General features: G+C 47.6%; 1 protein-coding gene across 2 annotated transcripts in view; it reads left to right on the top strand.

Moving 5' to 3' along the window:
• The window catches only part of MGAT5B (alpha-1,6-mannosylglycoprotein 6-beta-N-acetylglucosaminyltransferase B), a 795,006-nt gene that overhangs the window by 465,713 nt on the left and 308,509 nt on the right, over window positions 1–20,784 (top strand). The window contains exons 5-8 of one of the 2 annotated variants that reach the window (XM_086930672.1): window positions 2,532–2,620; window positions 4,857–5,027; window positions 9,199–9,363; window positions 10,737–10,906. In XM_086930672.1, coding sequence (XP_086786798.1) covers window positions 2,532–2,620; window positions 4,857–5,027; window positions 9,199–9,363; window positions 10,737–10,906 — 595 coding nt within the window. The remainder of the gene's footprint in view (window positions 1–2,531; window positions 2,621–4,856; window positions 5,028–9,198; window positions 9,364–10,736; window positions 10,907–20,784) is intronic. The other variant, XM_086930673.1, reaches the window with a different exon arrangement.

Raw genomic sequence — 20,784 nt, 5'->3', positions numbered from 1 at the left:
CAAAAACCCAACAAGGCACATGTAAATATTGTATTTCTGATGGTCCTTCACATCGTTGTTTAACTGTAGCTTCTTTTTACTGTTTTGTGCTTCATTTGATAATCAGTTGCGTATTTTTTGACATGCAGGCAACATTGATGTGACGGATACAGTTAAGTATCATGTGGATGAAGAGGGCAGTGCCAAATGGGACATTTTTGTGTATTCTTCTTATGAAAGTACCATCTTTCAAGAAGTTCCCACTAAAACAATCTTTCTCTGGAAATTCATATAAAATCTGGAAATCACCCAGATTAAAATTGCCCTTTCTTCTTTCTCCATCTTGAAGAAGGGCTTTAAGCCCCTAACGCAGTAATTATATAAGACTTAACATAAAGCCTAATGACCTTTTGCTGCCTTTCCTGTTTCCCCGGTGGTTTCCATTCCTTTGATTGTGTATCCCGGTGTTTACAGGGCTTCTTGGTCTTGCATCGCTGGCGTCTAACGCCCTTTTGTTATGCTACTTATATTACCTGCTCTATTTCACAAGCATTTTTAAGAGCTCACTGCGCTCTTTAAAGGTCTTCTTAGTAAGTGGGCGCCTCCTCCAGGAAGTGACCAATGTTTTGTTTCTCCAGTTCTTTCTGTGTAATACCGCAGCACACAGACCCGTTGTGTTGTATGACTAATACATCTTTGTGGTTAGTCTGCACTATGCAAGAATTCAAAAACAAAATAAATACAAATTCTTTATACGAAGTTAAAAAAACTACTAATCAACTGAACTGTAAGCCCTTCGCCAAAGCAAATTATTGTCCTCCTGAATCCTGGTGAATAGGGAAAGGTTTACGTACTTGCTCAAGAAAGCATTATAGATAAGAGCAGTCACAAACTCTTTTCTGGTTTCCCTGAGTGTATCAGAGACCTCTCACTCCTCAACTGGGTGAGCACCAGTCCACATGCTGCAAGAACCACCCGCTGTTACAGCAACTGGCCCGATGAGCCGGCCTTCGAAGAGGCTGGAGGCAGAAGAAGGCAATAACCCAACAGTCGATTCCAGTTGAGTGGGTAGGCACTGAAGGTGATAAAAGTAATTTAGTTGTGAACAATCAATCAATCAGTCAATCAGGGTTGGTAAATCGCAGCTACTCACCCACAAGGGTCTCAAGGCACTGGGATCCGAATGCATTTATGGTTTCAGATGTTCATTGAAGGACGAGAATAATAAAAGTAATCTATTTGAGATCCAGGACTGTGATGAAGAAAACGTCCAGGGTCTGGGCCAAGCCCTTGGGCCACGGACATCGCTTTGGAAAAAGCATGATCTCCGACTCATAGGATTCAGGTGCTTAAGTTCTCTGGTGAGTGACCAGCATTCTTCAGGAATCTCCGCGACCTCTGCGGTCACAGTGCCACCTGCTACCACTGTCTCACTCTTCGGTGAAGCTGTCGCTGAAGGACTACTTGACCTGAGTATTGAGGAGGGTTCTTGTTCAGAGTTACTCTATGCCTCGGTATTACGTTTGTCGTTTTCAGGGGGATGTTATGTTTGGAAAATATATAAATAGATACAGTCACCTAAAGTAGAACAGGACCAGACATGCCCCCTGCTACACTGGGTATGGCGAGCGAACCAATAAAACATATTTTTGAGCCCGGATGAGCACTCTGTATCAGGTCTGGAAGGACCTTAAGCATAGCTGCCACTTCGTCAGAAAAAAGAGTACAACATGAATTTATAGGAAAAAACAGCAAGGTTTTGCCTTTGGAGTTTTACCAGAAAGTTAGGAGAGCAATGGGCAAACTGCGTGGGGATTATCCCACATAGTATTCCATAATGGCATAGCTGCCATCTGACCCCATGCTATGAAGGCTACATTCAGCCACTCATACTTTGTGGAAAATACTACTGTGGGTTCTGGGACTTGTAGTTTCGCTTTTTCCATTACTGTAAAATCTCAGCAGGAGAAATGAGGCTGGCTAGCAAAAGGACTGATTAGCTATTTCCAAAAATGGCATTTGATCTAATGGTAGTTACACACTAAAGACTTACGTTGTTGATCATTAAAGATGTTTACATGGCTAGCAAAGATTGTGTAGTAGAACTAAGGATAGCTATTAGAGAATGAAGTCAACGTTTTAAGTTTATGGATTTAGGGAAAAAATGAATGCATGTATTTTTTATATATGAGTATATATTTATATACAGTATTTAGAAAGTAGAAATTGTTTCTTTTGATGTCAGTATACCTTCTGCATAATGATATGTCTGAAAATCTTCATTTTGAATTGTCGACAAACAGTAGTCATAAACGAGGTTGCATTTAGTCAAACCAGTCCTTAAGAGGTTTATACTAAATTACAAAGCGACCGTTTAAACTGTGTGTTTGCCTCATTAAGGTGGGGCAACTAGGCTGATGTGAAACTGATGTTCGGGAATAAAAAAAAACTGTAATTTCATGAGAAGACCGCTTGTAGTGACTGGCAGTTGGTGTTTGAGGAGAGGGTTGGGGTGATGACGTATGAGCACCTAACCCTGACACTTTTTTCAGATTCTTTCTCTACGTTCCCAGGAGGGAGACGGGACATGTGCGAGGTTCCCAAAGACCCCAGGTTCCCAGACTGTGCAGGAAAAATGGAGGTGAGTCGACTCTTGCCACGCATGGAATTCCTTCAGAGAGTAGATAATTTACAATAACAGGCCCAGTGCTTGTAGGTCGGGATGAATGGGGGGTCTAGAGGCTGGGCGGGGACCGGCTGTGGCGAGGTTCTTACACTGGCGTAACGAAACTTGAGGGGGCCTCCCTGCAATGCACATGGGGGCCACCCTCCCGGCTCAAACCACACATGCCTTAAGAACATGGTCTGAATTTTGACCACATATTTACCACTCATGCCTTTGTCATGCATTGCTTTACAACGAATTTTATTTTAAGGGCAGGTTTCCTAAAGGGATGTGCATGGTAAATTGCATATCCTAGCCCCCCTGCCCTGCACCCTAACACCTGATACCCCAGCCCTGTAATGCACCCCGCCACAGACCTTAAAACTACATTGACCCATCACCCTAAGCCCTAATACTCGGCCCCTGCCCCCAAAAAAACGCCCTGACCCCCAGCCCTAAGCCCTAAAAGCGATCCTATCCTTCCCTTAAAACTACCCCTTACCCTCCCCCCACTCTGAGGCCTAACACTTTGCCCCCTGCCAAAAACGCCACCAACCCCAGCCCCCCCATCCTGAGTCCTAAACCATGCCCCCGCCATGTACTTAACCCCTTCGCTGCGGCAGCAATTCCGCCGCAGCGCTAGGGGGGGGGGGGGCGAGCGGTGCTCGCATGCTTGTGACGGAGCCGCTCCGTCACGAGCTGCGGTTGCGCTGTGCTCATGACGCAGCGGTTCCGTCATGGCCCCGCCCGCTCAATAGAACGTGCCGTGCAGGCGCGAAATCAGCGCCGCGCAGGCGCGGCGACAGGGCCATGACGGAACTGCTCCTTCATGAGCACAGCGCAACCGCGGCTCATGATGGAGCGGCTCCGTCATGAGCATGGAACCGGTTAAAACTACCTCTTTCCTTCCCCCCTGCCCTGAGGCCTAAAACCCTGCCCCAGCCCTTAAAACTACCCTGACTCCAACATCCTGAGCCCTAAAACCCTGCCCCTTACAAAAAAAAACTACCCGAACCACCTCCCTCCTGCCCTGTTTCCGAAAACCGACCCACCCCTAAACACGACCCCCAAAACCTGGCCTTAGCCCTACTTCCCTGGTTGCATCTGGAGCGTCCTATCCCAATGCTTCCTGCTCTTCTCCCAGTCCATCCCGACATCTTAGACTGATGTCTGCCTTAACTACCGCCCTGCCAGCTTTTCCGAGGCACCCATCCGTGGGACACCTGCATAGTTCTGGCAGACTGTTGTTCTCTGGTTCTGTGACGTGACTAATGCGTATTCTGTCTACACTGGCATTGAAGACCGCCACTGCCAACCACCGCAAGCTGGCCATTGCATGTCCTTTCAACTGCATCTCAGAGCCTTCTCTTCGTCCTGAAGGGAGGGAACACTCTATAGTGCACATTTGGGGTCAGATTTCCTAATATTAGATGCAATATAGAGCAGCAGGTAAAGTTGCTGCTCTGCATTGAGTGAGAGTGGTTCAGTGGTGCCATGGCCACTAAGATATGGCTCTGCAGCTCTCGTCCCATGCCCTGGTGCACAAATACGCAGCTTTGTGCCAGGCACACACCTTTGCACCATAATGCAAAGGTGTGTGTGTGGTACGCAGCGTAGGTTTTGTAGTGCAAGGGTATCCTAGTGTAAAATGCTGTGTTCAGGCTTACTTCGAAATTTTTCTCTCTTTGTTTGTGTGCTGTAATCAAAGATTGAAAAGTTTAGTGAGATAAAAAATGTTCTCCTACTTTGCACCAGCATAAAGGAGGGGATTTTTTTTGGTGCAAAACTCTGTCTACACATGTTAGTAGCTGGTGTTTTCTGTTAAAACCATGGGTGGGAGTGAGGGAATCCCTGTCTGACACCCACCAGATGCCCCCTGGATACAGAATAACGAAAAGCATGGATGTGAGTTCCTTGTGACAGCTTCCCAGTGCAAATGAAGATTTGCACGGAAAGTAAATAATAAATCAACACTGCGCTGCTTTGAGTAACTTTTGGGAGCATGGTCCACCGCAAAGTGATGCTAAATCGTGCCCTTGTTTTTGCCCTCACTGGTTGAATGGTCTGTGTCATGCGTTGAGGCCCTCTCTTCCCTGTTCTTTGTGAATCTGTTCCCGGAAGACTGGCAGACGCGGGGTCTCCAGGGGTCGGCAGTAAGACTCACCTCTCCTATCACAGTGTGAGTTTCAAACTGACTTATCTGTTTTTGCAGTGGATGAGATCCAAGTGGACCTCCGACCCCTGCTACGCGTTCTACGGGGTCGACGGCACAGAATGTTCCTTCCTCATCTACCTCAGCGAAGTGGAGTGGTTTTGCCCTGAGCTGCCTTGGAGGAACCAGACGCAAGCACCACCCGTCCTAAAGCCACATCCCAAGAAAGAGGTACTGTAATCCTGGGCACACGGGGCTCTGGGTTTGTCCTTCCTGCTTTATGTTTGTGTTGCAATAATGCCCAGTGGCTACAACGCCTTGTCTCAACAATACTATTCAATTACATGCATCACACACATCTCAAGCAGGGTGGAGGTAGAACACGCCTCTCGCCCATTCAGCGTTCCGTATGTATGACAGTGAAGGTTTTCATAATACACTCAGTATTGCTTCGATATTGCCTCAGAGTACTCTGGGTAGACTGGGTGAATCACAATCAAAGCAGGCAGGCCAGTCAGGAAGGAAGGGGTGGCCATGGGTTCAATAGGTCTGTTGGACAGGTCATTGACACAACTCTTAGAGTGTGTTTAGAGGGAAGCCTCCACCTCACACAGCATCCAGTGATGCAAAACTAACAGCAGCAGAGGTGGGTGGGGAGAGAGGGAGTCCCCCACCTCATACACCACACAGTGGCTCAAGCCTTACAAGCACACAGATGGGTGGGGCCAACCAGAGCCTCATAAACACCCAGCAAAACAAGTCAGACAGTTGTGGGAAGACAGAGAGCCCGTGCCTCACACAGCCAGGGCCGTTTCTAGGTGTTTTTCCGCCCTAGGTGAGAAATGAAACATGCCGCCCCCTCCCTTTTACTACCATCATTCCGCATCTCTCTCTTCTGAAGTTCATGGACTCCTCTCTCGTGTGTAGAACGCTCCCTTTAGAGCTCCCTATTCTGCACCTCTACCCCTCCGCTGGTTTATTAACTCTCCCTGAGTCTATCACCTATTGTTCCAGTGTTCCTTGTTCCCTTGCGTTTCTCCTCTGCCTCTCCCCCTACTCTCCCTGCAGTTCTCAATTGTCCCTCTCCCTCCAGCACTCCTTGTTGTTCTAACCACACCCCCCTGCCCTGGCCTTACTCAAAAGGTCCTATCCTTTCTGTTTCACCAGCTTGAATCTGTACCCATGCCCTGCACTCCTGATACTTCCTATCATACCACCTTCTTCTTCAATGATTCCTGCATCACCTCTTTCATCTCTGCTCTTGGTGTCTTTCATCTCTACTGATCTTATAGTACTCAATATGCCCCCTTTTTAACTCATACCTCCCGTCACCTTTCATCACTTCCTGATATCAGTTGTCCTCACCTTTCGCCTTAATTCAACACCTACCTCTCCCCCCGCTTCTCTAATATACTCCTGTCTGCAGAGCTCACTGCTTCTCTCAGCTGTGCCCCCGGTGGCATGGGGAAACCCCACTCCAGCAGCGTAACCAGAGGCAGCACTGACCCTATGGAATGGCGATCTGGTCCCCACTTAAAAGTGAATACGTTGTTTGTGGGCCTCTTCTGCCTGCAAGTCAAAATATCAGCGTTAGGGAATATCAGGCAGGAAAAAGGTCGGATGTGTGAAAAAACCGATGCTCACATGCAATGACAGATGGATGGATGGGAACAGTATGGCTGAATGGGGCAAGAGGTTACTGTATGGAAAGGTGAAGGAGGTGGATGGATGAGTAGAAGGGAGGGGGAATGGATTGTCCCTCTGAAGGAAGATGAAAAGTTGAAAGGAACTCTTTTAAGCATGGTTGGATTTGCACGCTTTGCGAGCTCGGTGTGATTAGAGGCAAATTAAAAGTGAGGGGTCTTTTAATTTTCTGGCTACTCACTTGTGTCCCTTCCTTTAGCACCCCTGCCCTCCATTTACCAGGTCCTGCGCACCCTTTCTTTCTTGCCTGCCACCCCCCACTAGCTTCTCTTCTCTCTGCTTCTGTGCTTGCCTTCCCTCCCTTCGGTGGTTCCTGCTCACACCCTGCTTCTTTCGTTTTGCATTGCCCTTCCTTGCTTCCCTAATAATACACCAGATGTGTCCCTGGTTCTTGCGTGGTCTGATCTCTTCCACTCACCCCTCTTTAGCAGTTCCTGATTCCTCGTCTTTCTCCTCAGCTCTCTCACCCCCTTTCTTGTCTGCCACTGCCCGGAGCCCCGCTGCCTCTCCTACATGCACCTGCAAACCATTCTCCACTTGCTGCAGCCCTAGTCCGCTCATTTAGACCCCCCCCCCACACACACACCCTCCTGCCTACTAGTGCCTTAGCAAGGGTGCCAAGGGCCCTACTGTGAGCAAGGAAAACAGCCGCCGTGTAGTAAAAAAGGAGCTATATTTCGACCCGTCCTTGTCTCGGTGCCACTGCACCCACTGCAGAATTAACAGCTAGGCCTCTGCTGCCCATTTCAGCCCCCCTTCCCGCTCCCTCTATCACTGCAACGCTGTGCTTTCTCTGCCTTCTCGGCCTCCGAGAGGAAAGGAGCTCCGTGGCTAGAAGGGCTGGGGGGGGGGGGTATGCCTGTCACCTCGTGGACTGACGGGGCAGAGTAAGGCGGGGCAGAGTAAGGCAGGGCAGGTCCGGCGGGTCACAGGGACGGCAGGCCCTGGCGGAGCCGTGTTCCCTGGGGCCGCAGCGGAAGAGCGGATACAGGCGCTTCTGGTGGAGGTGGACGGGGGGCAAGGGCTGCGAGTGTGTGAAAGTGTTGGGAGCAGTGAGAAAAGAGTGAACATTGGGAGGAAGTTCCGACTAGCAGAGAGAGGAGTGAGAAGTTGTGTCTACACTGGTACCGCTGGCCCGCTCCACACACCACTATGCGCAGCATGAACAAGCAGGTGCGCTGGCACTCACTGCCTTCAAATAAATAAATCAAATTCCCCCCCTTTTGCCGCCCTAGTCCTTTAACCGCCCTAGGCGGCCGCCTAGTTCTGCCTAATGGTAGAAACGGCCCTGCACACAGCATTCAGTGACACAGGTCGTGCATGGAGGGAAAAGGGTCTCCTTTCTAATACTATAGCGAGTGACACGAGTCTTACAGTTACAGCACCGACTGGAGGACGAGAGCTCCCTCTGCCCCTAAACAGCACTCAGGGACCCGAGTCTTAACGATACAGCACTGCCTAAAGAAAGAGAGAACCCTCTGCCCCTAAACAGCACTCAGTGAAATAAGTCCTTCAGATACAGCACGACTGGAGAAAGAGAGGACCCTCTGCCCCTAAACAGCACGCAGTGAAATAAGTCCTTCAGATACAGCACGACTGGAGAAAGAGAGGACCCTTTGCCCCTAAACAGCACTCAGTAACACAAGTATAACAGATGCAGCACCGACTGCAGAAAGCAAGAACCCTCTGACCCTAAACAGGCCTCAGGGACACAAATCTTACAGATAAAGCCCTGACTGGAGAAAGAGAGACTCCTCTGCAACTAAACAGCACTCAGGGACAAGAGTCTTACAGATCCAGGACAGACTGCAGAGAGAGAGAACCATCTGCCCCTAAATAGCACTCAGTGACCAAAGTTTCACTGGCACTCAGCTGGGTGGAGTGAGAGGGACCCTCATGCTGCTCTCAGTGCCATGACACAAGTGGTAGCAGGACAAGGGTGGAGGGAGCAGAGTCTCCTGCCTCATACAGCATTGAGTGACACAAGCCTTCTGGTCAAGGGCTCTCCTGGGCGACAGCACAAGCCCCCTGCTTCTTATAGCATCAGCGATACAGCTCAGACAGGCTGGGTCTGGAGAGTGAACCCCCTGCACTATACAGCACTCTTTGACGCAACACAAATCTCACAAGCACACAGCTGGGTGCAAAGGGAATGAACCTACCACATCCACTGACACAGAGATTACCTATCCAAGGAGGAGGTGGTAGAGAGAGAACTCCCCGACTCTTACAGGATTGAGTGACTCAAGCCCTACAGATGGAGGGTTCTCTATTAAGAGAGAGCCCTCCCTCTTACAACACCAGTGGTACAGCTCGTACAGGTAAAGGACGGAGTCATAGGAGAGATCCCCCACACAATCAGGCCTTGGTGTTACACGTCTCACAAGTAGGCGGTTGGGTGGAGAGAGAGAGAGAGAGAGGTTCACACTACATGCTGTGGCACAAGCAGTACTGGTACAAGGCTCCATGGGCAGAGGGAGGAGATCCCCCGGCTCACACAGCATTGAATGACACATGTCTTGCAGATCTAGTGGATGACATATAGATCCTACACCAACCAGAAGTGACTTGTAAATGATGAGCAGGTGCAGCCGCCCCAGAGCTATGTGCACTGACCATCATCACAATGTTGGCATCGGCTTTGGATGTGTGCTAATTAGATGCTTGTTCTTATTGTTGCCTTGCTTGGTCCATTCAGGCAGCGTTCCGGCTGGATCTGGCACCCCTGTTGGATCTACTTGGCAGTGGCAAGGAGTCGCTGATCTTCATGAAGAAGCGGATCCGCCGCCTGGCGTCCCACTGGTTGCTGGCAGCCCGCCACCTGGAGGAGCGGATGAAGGATACCAAGAAGGAGCAGAAGCAGGTACGTAGGAGAGAGCATCTGCTGCTCGGACACCTGGGCCTACCAACCAAAGATCAGGGGAGCCAGCACAAAAGTGATATATGGACAGTCAAAGAAGCTGGTCTCTCTTGTGTACCACTGTGAGTTCATCTGCCTGCGTTATGTGCAACCCAAGGCAAACACAAGGAGGTCTGTTCTCTGACTCCTTAAGAGTCTGCCAGGGAGGCTATTGTGGCTGCAAAGAAAACCAAGGAGTACAGTTCCCATCCTTTTATATTGGCTTTGTTTTTCCATTTACAAATTATTATCAGATGTGTTGGTCGTTAGTTCAGTAGAAGCAAATCAGGACTACAACTCCCAAAATGCACTGGGTTGTCTGATAAAACACAGGACCGATGAGTCCATCAGCGATTATGCAATGAGCTCTTTTAAGAACTGGAGGCCCTTCTTTATCCAGGAGTCATTACAAGTTGGAAAATGGCTGCCCATCACTGAGCAAATGGTAGCGTTAGGGGCCTGCTGTAAAAACAGTTTTGCTACCCAAACCCCGTGATGCACAAAATCACATGGTTACTTTGCAACTAGCAAAAGGGATTATCCAACTCATTCCGAATCACAGTTAGGATGGTAAATGAAAGGGGCATTCTTTCCTAATTATGATTTGCAATTAATGTAACAATAACATATGAACAGGAGTATGGCGGCAAACCATTGATCAGATCCCACGTTGGGGAGGAGGGGTATCTGAGTGGAAAAGGGGGAGCTGTCCCTGCGAACAACTTCTCCAAAAAGAATCAGGTTGGGTATCCTCGGACCACTCCCTGCTCCCTGCCAATGACCTTCGAAAAGCAGATGAATAAAAAGTTTCCTGGTTGGGAGTGAGAATGTAGGCAAGGAGGCCTGATGTCATCGCAGGAGACCCTACCTTTGCTCATAGAAAATGGTAAGGGTTTGCGAGCAGGGTGTGTTATCTCTGGCCCTTTGAGAGTACCTTGGATGCATTCTTCTGCAGTGACGTAGGAAAAGGGGTGTCATCACTGAGGGGGTCACAACATGGCAAAAATATGTGTTTTTTAAACACATATTTTTGCCATTTTGTCAAGCCAGGGGTGAAAATAAATGTTCTGCACCCAGTACCACGTGACCTTGCTACACCACTGTTCTTCTGCCGGACCCATCGAAGCCGAACAGCGAGCCGTCTATCAGTTTCAGTGAAAATGTCCCCCCTGCCCTTCTCTGAAAGCTTCTTCTTTTCCCCTGCATGCTTATTCTCTTACCCCCTTTTCTCTTTCGATGTCCTGAAATGTCTTATTTGCAGGGTTCTCCACACGCCCTCCTCTTACCTGCACCTCCTCCATATCGCTCTTAACTTAACTCTTTGTTCTTCCTGGCAGATTTTGGTGCACATCGGCTTCCTGACGGAGGAATCTGGGGATGTTTTCAGTCCTCGAGTCTTGAAGGGGGGCCCCCTGGGTGAGATGGTCCAGTGGGCTGACATCCTTGCCACCCTCTTCATGCTGGGCCACAGCCTGAAGATCACCGTGTCTGTGAAGGATCTCCAGAGGTGAGTGCTGGTCACCACCACCTAGATTCAGCTCACCTCCTTCATCCACCACTGACAATATGGGGCCCTGCCTAGAAATAGGCTATAGTTCTACAAGAGGGTGGAATGATGAAAACAGCTAAACTTCCTCGTTGTGTTTAGTGATAGTTCAGTGGATTGAGATTTTTTTGTGTCAAAATCTGTTTCTTTGGTTTTAATAGGACCATAGACGAGCATCATGCACACTACATACAAACAGAGCAAATATGGGGGGAGAGCTAGGAGTTACAGAGGGCTAGTAGGAGTGTCATCTTCGTCCCAAGTTCTATGGCTCGAAAAGGTCGACATTCCAAGAATATACAACAAGTATTGTTATGTGCAGGCCTGTAACAGCATACCAGTCGTCCCCCCTATGGGGGGAGTTACAGGGAATTTTGACAGATATAACAAAACAGTAGAACAGCAAAAACAAGGGTGCCGTGGTGCCAGAAACAAAATATGTGTATGGGGGGGTTAGGTGTCTTTGTTGTCCTTGTTGATTTTGGGCGACGCGCACAAGCAGCTGAGAAGCTAGGCCCCTAGATGAGGAACAAATTGAGGGCTCTAAGCCTTGGCGAGCAGGCCGTAAGTGGAAGGCCTTCAGAACGGTAGCCCACCAGCGGGCACCATGTATATTTAAATTCCTTCCTGGTGTCATCTATAATGTCTCCCATACACTTGAGGGCCAATGCCCTCCACAATCTTGCGTGCCACTGAGTCTCAGTGAGGGTGCCTCATGCAGCTGCTAGGGCCATTTTAGCGGCCCCCAATAAATTAATAAATTAAACGTCGTAGAGTGAAACTCATCCTAAATTGCGGCCCACAAGTATAAAACATTGATAGCAATGATTTAAGGCACTAATTAATTTCATTTAATTGAGTTATTTTTGCATAGATCTCTTTAAAACTTTCAGATCAGTAGTTACAATCTCATCTTATCCATATTATCCTCTCATCCTTCCAATGCTGATAAAATGAGCATCTTCGAGTGGAGTTAAGGGAACCCATCCCATCTATTTTTGTCATTCATGGTAGACATCATATCCATGCACCCCATCCATGGTACCCATCACATCCATGGCAAAGATCCCAGAGAAGCATCAGTTCGGTAAGCGAGCAGTACAAGAGGCCACCACCTGTCTTAAGCATGAATCGAGATGTTCTTACATGAGTGGGCTTCAGCAGGAGAGAGAGTGTACCCCTATGTGGGAATGAGCAATGCACACCTGAGGGATAAGGAAAGTTGTCACCAGACTATACTTTGTTTTGTTTTTATCTTGTATCTATGTGACAATGCAACAACGGCGACTGTGTGGAAAAAATACCTTTCAACAGGGGTTTCCCCCCTTATTTCACTAATGTCGACTCTAAAGAATAAGGATTGGTTAGAGAGTTAGGGGGTTAACCTAGGGGTCATCTAGGTCCTGAAGAAAGATCCAACCCCCAGAGGTGACAGGCAAGGGCTGAAACATGTCAATTGACACACACTTAAGATATAGATAGGCTTCTAATAACCACACTCTTTGGTCTGTGTTTAATCGTGTGGCCATGGGACATACAATAACGAAGGCACCTGAGGGGGGTGAGGGGTTTGTTTCCCTTTCTTTTTTAAAGCCCACAAAAACACGAGGTAAAGGAGACAAAGAAGAAACAACCCATCTGCATGCCTGTGTATTCTCTGAGTGATTAGTGTTCTGTGTCTCAGCTCCAGCACTGCATTACTTCCGAGGATGCCCATCACACCTTGCCAGCCTTTCCAGTGTCCACCCTTCCATCCAAGCATCTGCGCCCATGCATGTTCCCCATACATTCATCGATCCGTTGTGTGCATGCCATTGAAATGGTTGCGATCACGAATACAGAAACGGGTGTCACACGGATACATCGCTCGCCAGTTCGGCTGCATTCTCAACGTGACAGGCGAGTTAGAATCCTAGCTGATCTATAGCACATGCATCTCACCCAGCGCCTCGAAGCATCGCTATCCATGTTTTATACTCGTGGGACGCAATGTAGGATGAGTTGCACTCTACGACGTTTAATGATGGTCTGTAAAAGGGTTGAGTTTCTTTGGTGTCCACGCAAGGACCCATGCCTGTGATACATAGTGAATGATGAAGGGGTTTATTTTACATATTTTAAAAAAAATACAAAAACAAAGGTGACGGAACCACCCTGTGCACCCCATATTTTTACACTGAGTTCGTTGCTTTGAAATTTCCCAGACAGACTTGTTACAAAGAAAGCTCTTCAAGAAAAAGAGTGTAAATCCTACGCTCGCCGTAATAAATAACGTATAGGCGTGCCATCAGTTTCTGTAATATGTTCATTTCATCCTTTTATAATCTCGAGCAGCATGCAGGGAAAATCTTTTTTGGCGACCCGCGTATTCCACTGGACATTGAGATTTGGGATTATGTGCTGGAGTTGGCACAGCAGGATCTGCATCCCAGGAGCAAAGGACGATGTGCACCTCAGACGGACAAAGTGCTGTGTGCTACGGGCATAGGGTGATGTGCACCCAGTGCTTAATTTGAGCCGGTGACTTCCGGTGCGCGGCACCAGCGCTTAATTCTCAACACCGAAGCTTGTGACAGTCTGCCACAAGGTTTTAAAGAAATATACAATGAAAATGACTATTACTTTCCGCCTAAATCTGTTTTATAGCTTTGGGGCCCTGAAATGGTCGGAATTGTCACACTTTTAGAAGTGTGATGTTTGGTTGTTGTGCTATTACTATCATTGGTAGAAATGGCAGGGGCAATGTGTGGTGCAGGCTGCACTGGCCTCCAGTTGATAGCCCTGGAAGTTATTGTTTTATAAATTAAGGACTGTACAGTGCACCAGGGAGTACCTGGGGATGTGCACCTGGGGGTACCTGGTGATGTGCACCAGCGAGTACCTGGTGATGTGCACCCAGGAGTACCTGTTGACCTGTACCTGGGAGGACCTGTTGATGTGTACCTGGGGGTACCTGGTAATGTGCACCAGCGAGTACCTGGTGATGTGCACCTTGGAATACCTGTTGATGTGTACCTCGGAGTACCTGTTGATGTGTGCCAGCAAGTATGTGGTGATGTGCACCTGGGAGTACCTGTTGATGTGCACCTGGGAATACCCGGTGATGGCTACATGGGAGTACCTGGTGATGTGCGCCAGCGAGTACCTGGTGATGTGCACCTCAGACGGACAAGGTGCTGTCTCCTACAGGGCTATGGTGATGTGCGCCAGCGAGTACCTGGTGATGTGCACCTGGGAGTACCTGTTGATGTGTACCTGGGAGTACCTGTTGATGTGCACCAGCTAGTACCTGGTGATGTGCACCTGGGAGTACCTGTTGATGTGCACCTGGGAGTACCTGTTGATGTACACCTGTGAATACCCGGTGATGTGTACTTGGGAGTACCTGGTGATGTGCGCCACCGAGTACCTGGTGGAGTGCACCTCGGACGGACAAGATGCTGTGTCCTACAGGGCTATGACGATGTGCACCAGCGAGTACCTGGTGATGTGCACCTGGGAGTACCTGGTGATGTGCACTTTTTGATGTGTAACTGGGAGTACTTGGTGATGTGTGCCAGCGAGTACCTGGTTATGTGCACCTTTTGATGTGTAACTGGGAGTACCTGGTGATGTGCGCCAGCGAGTACCTGGTGATGTGCACCTTTTGATGTGTAACTGGGAGTACCTTGTGATGTGCGCCAGCGAGTACCTGTTGATGTGTACCTGGGAATACCTTGTGTTGTGCGCCAGCGAGTACGCAATGATGTGCACCTGGGAGTACCTGTTCATGTGCACCTGGGAATACCCGGTGATTTGTACCTGGGAGTACCTGGTGATGTGCGCCACCGAGTACCTGGTGGAGTGCACCTCGGACGGACAAGGTGCTGTGTCCTACGGGGCTAACGTGATGTGCACCAGGGAGTACCTGGTGATGTGCACCAAGGCAGCACAGGTAAAATTCACAAAAGACACTCTGGTGATGTGTGTCTGGGCAGCACTGGGTGGTGAGCCATGTGGAACCGCAGGGTGATGTGCCCCAGGAAAGCACCAGAGTGAGTGATGTGCACGAGGAACTCACTGGGCGTTGTGCATCAGGAGAGCATTGAGTGATGTGCAGCGTATGTGGACAGGGCTATGTGCATACATGGGCTCAGAGAGATGTGTAGGGGTAGCACAGTGTAATGTGCACCAGGGGAGCTCTCTTCATCCGAAGAGCAGTCTGGAGAACACTGAGTGATGTGTCTCATGAAAGCAGTGGGCGATATTGCATTAAAGGGTTACTGGGTGTTGTGTGTGTGGGGCGAGCTCTGACTGTTGTGCGTCTGGAAGAGTAATGTATACAGCTCAAGGGGACAGGTCTGCTCTGTTTGTGTTATGTGGGCACAGGTCATGTTCAGAAGGGGAACAGGATGATGGACAATAGAGCACATGGGGATTTACAATCCTGGGGAACACATCAGTGTGGGTCATGTCATATATAATATCTTCAACCATTCGTGTGTGTTTATGGCTGGCAGTATTTTGCATGCTGTGTTTTTTTTAGCTTTTAAAATTATGGAATGATAAAATCAAGCTAGAAGCCACAGCCTGCGAACTTTGTTTGGCTTAAAATCCAGACCTTGCTTCAAATGCTCCATATGACATGTGTCACTTGGCAGGTGTGCACATGAACAGATAGATGAATCAAAATCCGTTGATGATGTTGAAAATTCGACAAGATTATTTTACTGCTTTTTAATGTTCTCTGCATTCTTGGGAACCACATTCTTGACAAAAGATTTGTACCCTACGTAATGATTTTGCTTCTTTTATTTTACATGGCTCTTTTCAATTCAGACATGATGTTTGAAAGATTAGTGACTTTCTGTTGGGATGGAAAAGTTCTCTGCATGGTAAAAGACATGCATCCCTGACCTGAGTGCCCACCTGCACTGTTGTCTGGATCCCTAATGCGGATGTTTTTTGTCATAGGCAAATACTGATTGTACATATGTGCCATTACAAAGGGCTGTCACAGGGATTGAGGTCTTGTAGAAACGGGAGGGACACCCAAAGTGCTGCCCTCATACTGCGGGAAGGATACCGCCCTCACCAAGTGTTAATCAGCACGATCACGGTGGTGGCAGCATACTGTGTAGTGATCAGTAGTAGTGAATTGGTAGTTTTTACCCTGTATCACCTGAGTGTGGCCTACAGGCTCATTCACAGTTTTTAAGTTCCACAACAGCATACTTAACGCAGAAGCCTGTGCAGCACAAGAGTAGTGACTCTGTGCTGCATTTGTGTGTACCTGAGAAGGGTACAATACAAGGGTAGAGCAATTGTGTGCAGTACTTGAAGGGGTAGTGCATGTGCAGAGTGTATGCATGCCTGCACGTAATACAATACTTGAGAAATGCAGGGCTGTGAGTGCGCATTGAAAGCATGTGCTGGGTGCATTTGTGTTTGCGAGAAGTACAATACAAGAAGGGTGTAGGTTTTGTGCAGCATGCACATGGTGAGTGTGTGTGCTGATGGTGTGTATGTTTGCCAAAAGCAAAATTAGTTTTTCAATAAGTCATATAGTCTTGTTTGTATTGTCTTAGTAAATCCTTTATTTTCATAAGCATCTTTCGAACAGAGTCGACGGCTGCTTCTAGCGTTTCAGAATGAGCGCTAACTGGCCCTTATCAAGGAGGCCCACAGTCACATTAATTTGTGCACAAGCAACTTTTCTTTGCCACGACTACACATTCTGGACCGAGCTCGCACTTGGCTAAAAAAAAACTCAAGGGGGAACTTAGGACCTTCTCCCCCAAGAATGTACATCACTCAATGCCCTGAAGAAGTTCATTGTATGTGAACGAAACGCGTTGGCTGGTAACTTTAACTGTTGGATGCTTAAGAAAATAAAGGATTTACTAAGACAATACAAACAAGACTATATGACTTATTGAAAAACTAATTTTGCTTCAGAGTAGTGCATCACTCCAACTTTTGGTTTGTTCTTCCTCTATCTAGCATCTGGAACCCAGAGACGGCAGGTGCTGGAGTCGCTTGTGCACACTCGTCTGGTCACAGTGGTGACACAATCACAAAGGGAACACAGCAGGGGAGTGTGGTCACCGTGTCCGCCGTTGTCCGTAACTGTTTTTAGCATGTTTGCCAAAAGCACAGCCTGGTACACTACAGAAAGTCCTCATTACTGAATAGTGCACACAGACTCAATGTGTGAGCTGAATGCATGTGTGTCTGTGATGGCACAATGAATGAAGGAAACAGTGCTGGACAGTATGTGTGCTGTGAATGCACACTGAGTGTAAGTGTGCCTGCAATGGTACGTTACATGGAGGACCCTGGGTTCCATTTTGGGAAACTCAGGCCTACCAGGCGAAGACATGAGGAGCAGAGGAATGCCCCCAGTTTTGCGTATTGCTGCATTTCTGGGAGCTAGGTGGGACACAATGGAGGAAGATACTTCCCCTTTATACTTCAAGAGGGTACTCTTTGATTCAGTGATAGATTACAAGGAAGGGGCCTGGACACATCTCAGGAAGGAGTTGGGGCTGATAATGAAATCATAAAAACTAGGGCTGATAGCCTAGGATTAACATTTTGATACAGATGTGGATGACATCCAGGTGTAAACTCTCTCCACTCCCATGAACTGTGTTGTGGGACAGTCAGTATTGGCGTCTTTCCTGCTGCAACTGACAGACATTCAGGAGAGAAGTGAAGTAAAAATGTACACTTCAAAAGAAGCAGAACCCCAGCATAAAACTTTAAAGACTCAGACTCCAAATCATATTTGGTGTCTGGAAAATGAAAAGAAGAAGGGGAGGTTGAGACTTCTGAGTGTGTCATCTACCAAGCAACCAAATGGGCTTTGTGAGAAGGGGAAGCTTTGCATGATGTCTACCGGTGACCAGGACTGGGGGCCAAGGCCTGCCAGTCTCCATGCTGGGTGAGGGAATATCACCCAGGGACACTAGGATCACCTTCCCTGGAGTCTGGAGCTCCAGTGCCCGCCAGCTTGCCAAGACTAGTGTGCTGTGCCCTGTGAGGAAGAAGAGAGCATTTAAGGGAGTGAGGACCATGGGGGAACCTTGCTCAGAGAACTCCCTACGCGAGGTGTGAGGGAATGGCTGTGCACCAATTGGGTTGTTGCCTATGTTTACAGTGTTGGTTTGGCAACCCCTGTATGCCAGGAGAGGCCACTGTGGACTGAGCCATATACTAAGTGCCTTGCATGACTTGGCAAGACCGTACCGCCGCATTGCAGTGACCCAGTATGCTGCAGGGGGCCACCAGGCAGGTTAGTGATGCAAGAGCACTGAGACTCGTAACCCCTGTGGTGAAGGCAAGTGCAATGGAGGAGTCAGCAACCCTGTATGCCAGGAAGTTTGGGCTGTCACCCGAAGGAAGACTGAAGCTGCATTTGGTGAATTGAGCCTGCACAGTGAAAAAACTGTCCCTGACTGACGCCTGAAGACTGCAAAAGACACCGCAGATGGTGTTGAACCCTCGCTGAGCTCCATTTGGGATGTGAAATACAGGATTTCCCCCTTGTGTGGGAAAGATCTACTTACCATGCCTTCACAGGCTTGGAGCATCTCCAATCACTGGGAAGCTGGCAGCACCACTCTGGAAGAAACCCTGCACCTGCTGAGTGCTGTTGTGTGTAGTGTAAGCAGCCAGACTTCTCCGAGCAAGACCACAAATCTGAACACTTCTGGCCTGCAGGAGGGGGTAATACTTAAACTGGTCCTGTAGGGCCTCGGGGGACTCGCTGCTGATAGTGCTGTGGCACCATAGACACTTTTAAAAATACTATGTGCACTTTGAGTTATGAGTCATTTTCACTAATATTTATCTACACTCTTCCCCCTCCCACCCCCGAGGGGGACATGTACTTGGCCTAGCTGATCAGTGTTTATAATAGGTTGAGACCCAGGACATCAGTAGTAAAATACCTCAACCACCATGGTTAAGCCCAATTACCCCTGTGTGCCCCGTGGCCCTCTAAAAGGGGTTCTGACACTTACTAATACCGTTAGCATCAGCCGATACACTACCGGATTCCAATAATTCTGTGAAGATGGCATATTTTGGTAACAGTCCACCAATGAAAACATCACATACACAGCAAAAAAGCTAACTTCCATCTTTGAAACGTAGCACCTGCATGACTGCCTTGCTCAATCAATTGCAAAGCCAGCAGTTCTACATAGAAATGCAGTCATTTTTCTTTTAATCTCAAAAGGATGAGGTATATGAATGATGTAAGTGGCATCATAAAGACAAATCTAATACCCGACACAGGCGGCATTTCATTTACTTCTACCATTGTTTAACAACTAACGGTTTATAAAACTGTATACCAATCAATCGCTATTGAATACAAATTGATTTAATTCTCCCCTTCACGCAGCTGACTGTCCATTCTTTTCTAAAAAATGCTTGCATGGCTGGTAGAAACTGTTCAGCATGTGGACCCTGGTCTTTGCAGCAGTGTTTGTCCTGCCAAAGGACCTTGTATGAAACAACTTGTATCACTAATTTCCTGCTAATTCAAACCAACATGTACCCAAACAATACTAGATTATGTTAACCCCTTGCGTGCTGCCGTCGGCCGTTGGCCGAAGGGAGCACTACCAATGGCCGACACAGCCCCACCCACCTAATAGAACGCCCGCATCGTGGTGGAAAAACCGCAGCGGTTAAGGTGTTAATATCTAACAGGGTGGGCTCTGGGCAATTGCCTACTTTACCCACGGCATAAAATGTCTCTGGCCCCTATCAGCACAACATTGAACTCTAAAGGCTACCGCTTACAGCACCAAAACAACTGGACTGTAGTTCTCCATGACCTCTGCAGTCTGTTAGTCTTCAGCCCAGCTCACCTGAGACAGAAAAATGACTTAGTCGGTGCCATGAATCGATCATATGTGCCCGACCATAATCTCAAACTACAGTGCCTAATGTTTCTGAATTCTCAAAAAACTATTAGACCAAACACCAGCCTGGATACCTACCACTGGCAAAGAGAATTATCCTCAAAAGTTACCTTAAGCTGTGTTAGCTCCAGTGGGGACTGCATCCTATAGACGTGTGAAATGATGTTGCTACAGCAACTACCTTCACACTAAATTGGCACAGCCAGATATAACCTTCCAATTCTAAAAAGGTGGTAACCAAAGTTGTCAATGCTGTCTTTCCTCACAGCAAAAAAGTAGACCGGGATAAGGTGATATTCCAGCTGGATATGTTTGTGATATATTTCTTAAAAAAACTGTGCATGTTGATTTTAAAAAAAGTTTAGAAAAAGTATAACTGAAGGAGTCCTTATTTGACCTATTTGAATGTCTAGTTTTTAACATAGCTGAATCAGACCTATTGATAGTCTTGGCAGATTCCTAAATGTTTCCAGCCCACAGTTAGCATTCTAAAGCAGATAGTACTGCTCCCTTGGGTATGGGAGAATAGCATGCTAATAATCGCAGGAAAGATAGCAGTCTGGAATATCGAGGAGGAATATAGCAATCACACAATATCATGACCAGAATATCAAGAAGGACAAAACTATACAGAAGTGCACAGAGTGAGGTATAGAGTTACTATTCTCAACTCACATCTACGTACCTTGAAGATATATATATATATATATATATATATATATATATATATATATATATATATATATATATATATATATATATATATATATATATATATATACATATATATATGGGAAACATCCTTTACAACGCAACTTTTACAACGACATACCATTACAACAGGACTTTTACAACGCAAAAACTTTTACAACGCATGTATTTACAACGCATGTTTTTACAACGCAGGTACCTTTACAACGC

This window comes from Lissotriton vulgaris, chromosome 7, assembly GCF_964263255.1.
Source record: "Lissotriton vulgaris chromosome 7, aLisVul1.2, whole genome shotgun sequence".
Taxonomy (NCBI): domain Eukaryota; kingdom Metazoa; phylum Chordata; class Amphibia; order Caudata; family Salamandridae; genus Lissotriton; species Lissotriton vulgaris.
Note: the sequence above shows the minus strand (reverse complement) of the source record. Positions and strands in the feature narration are given on the sequence as shown.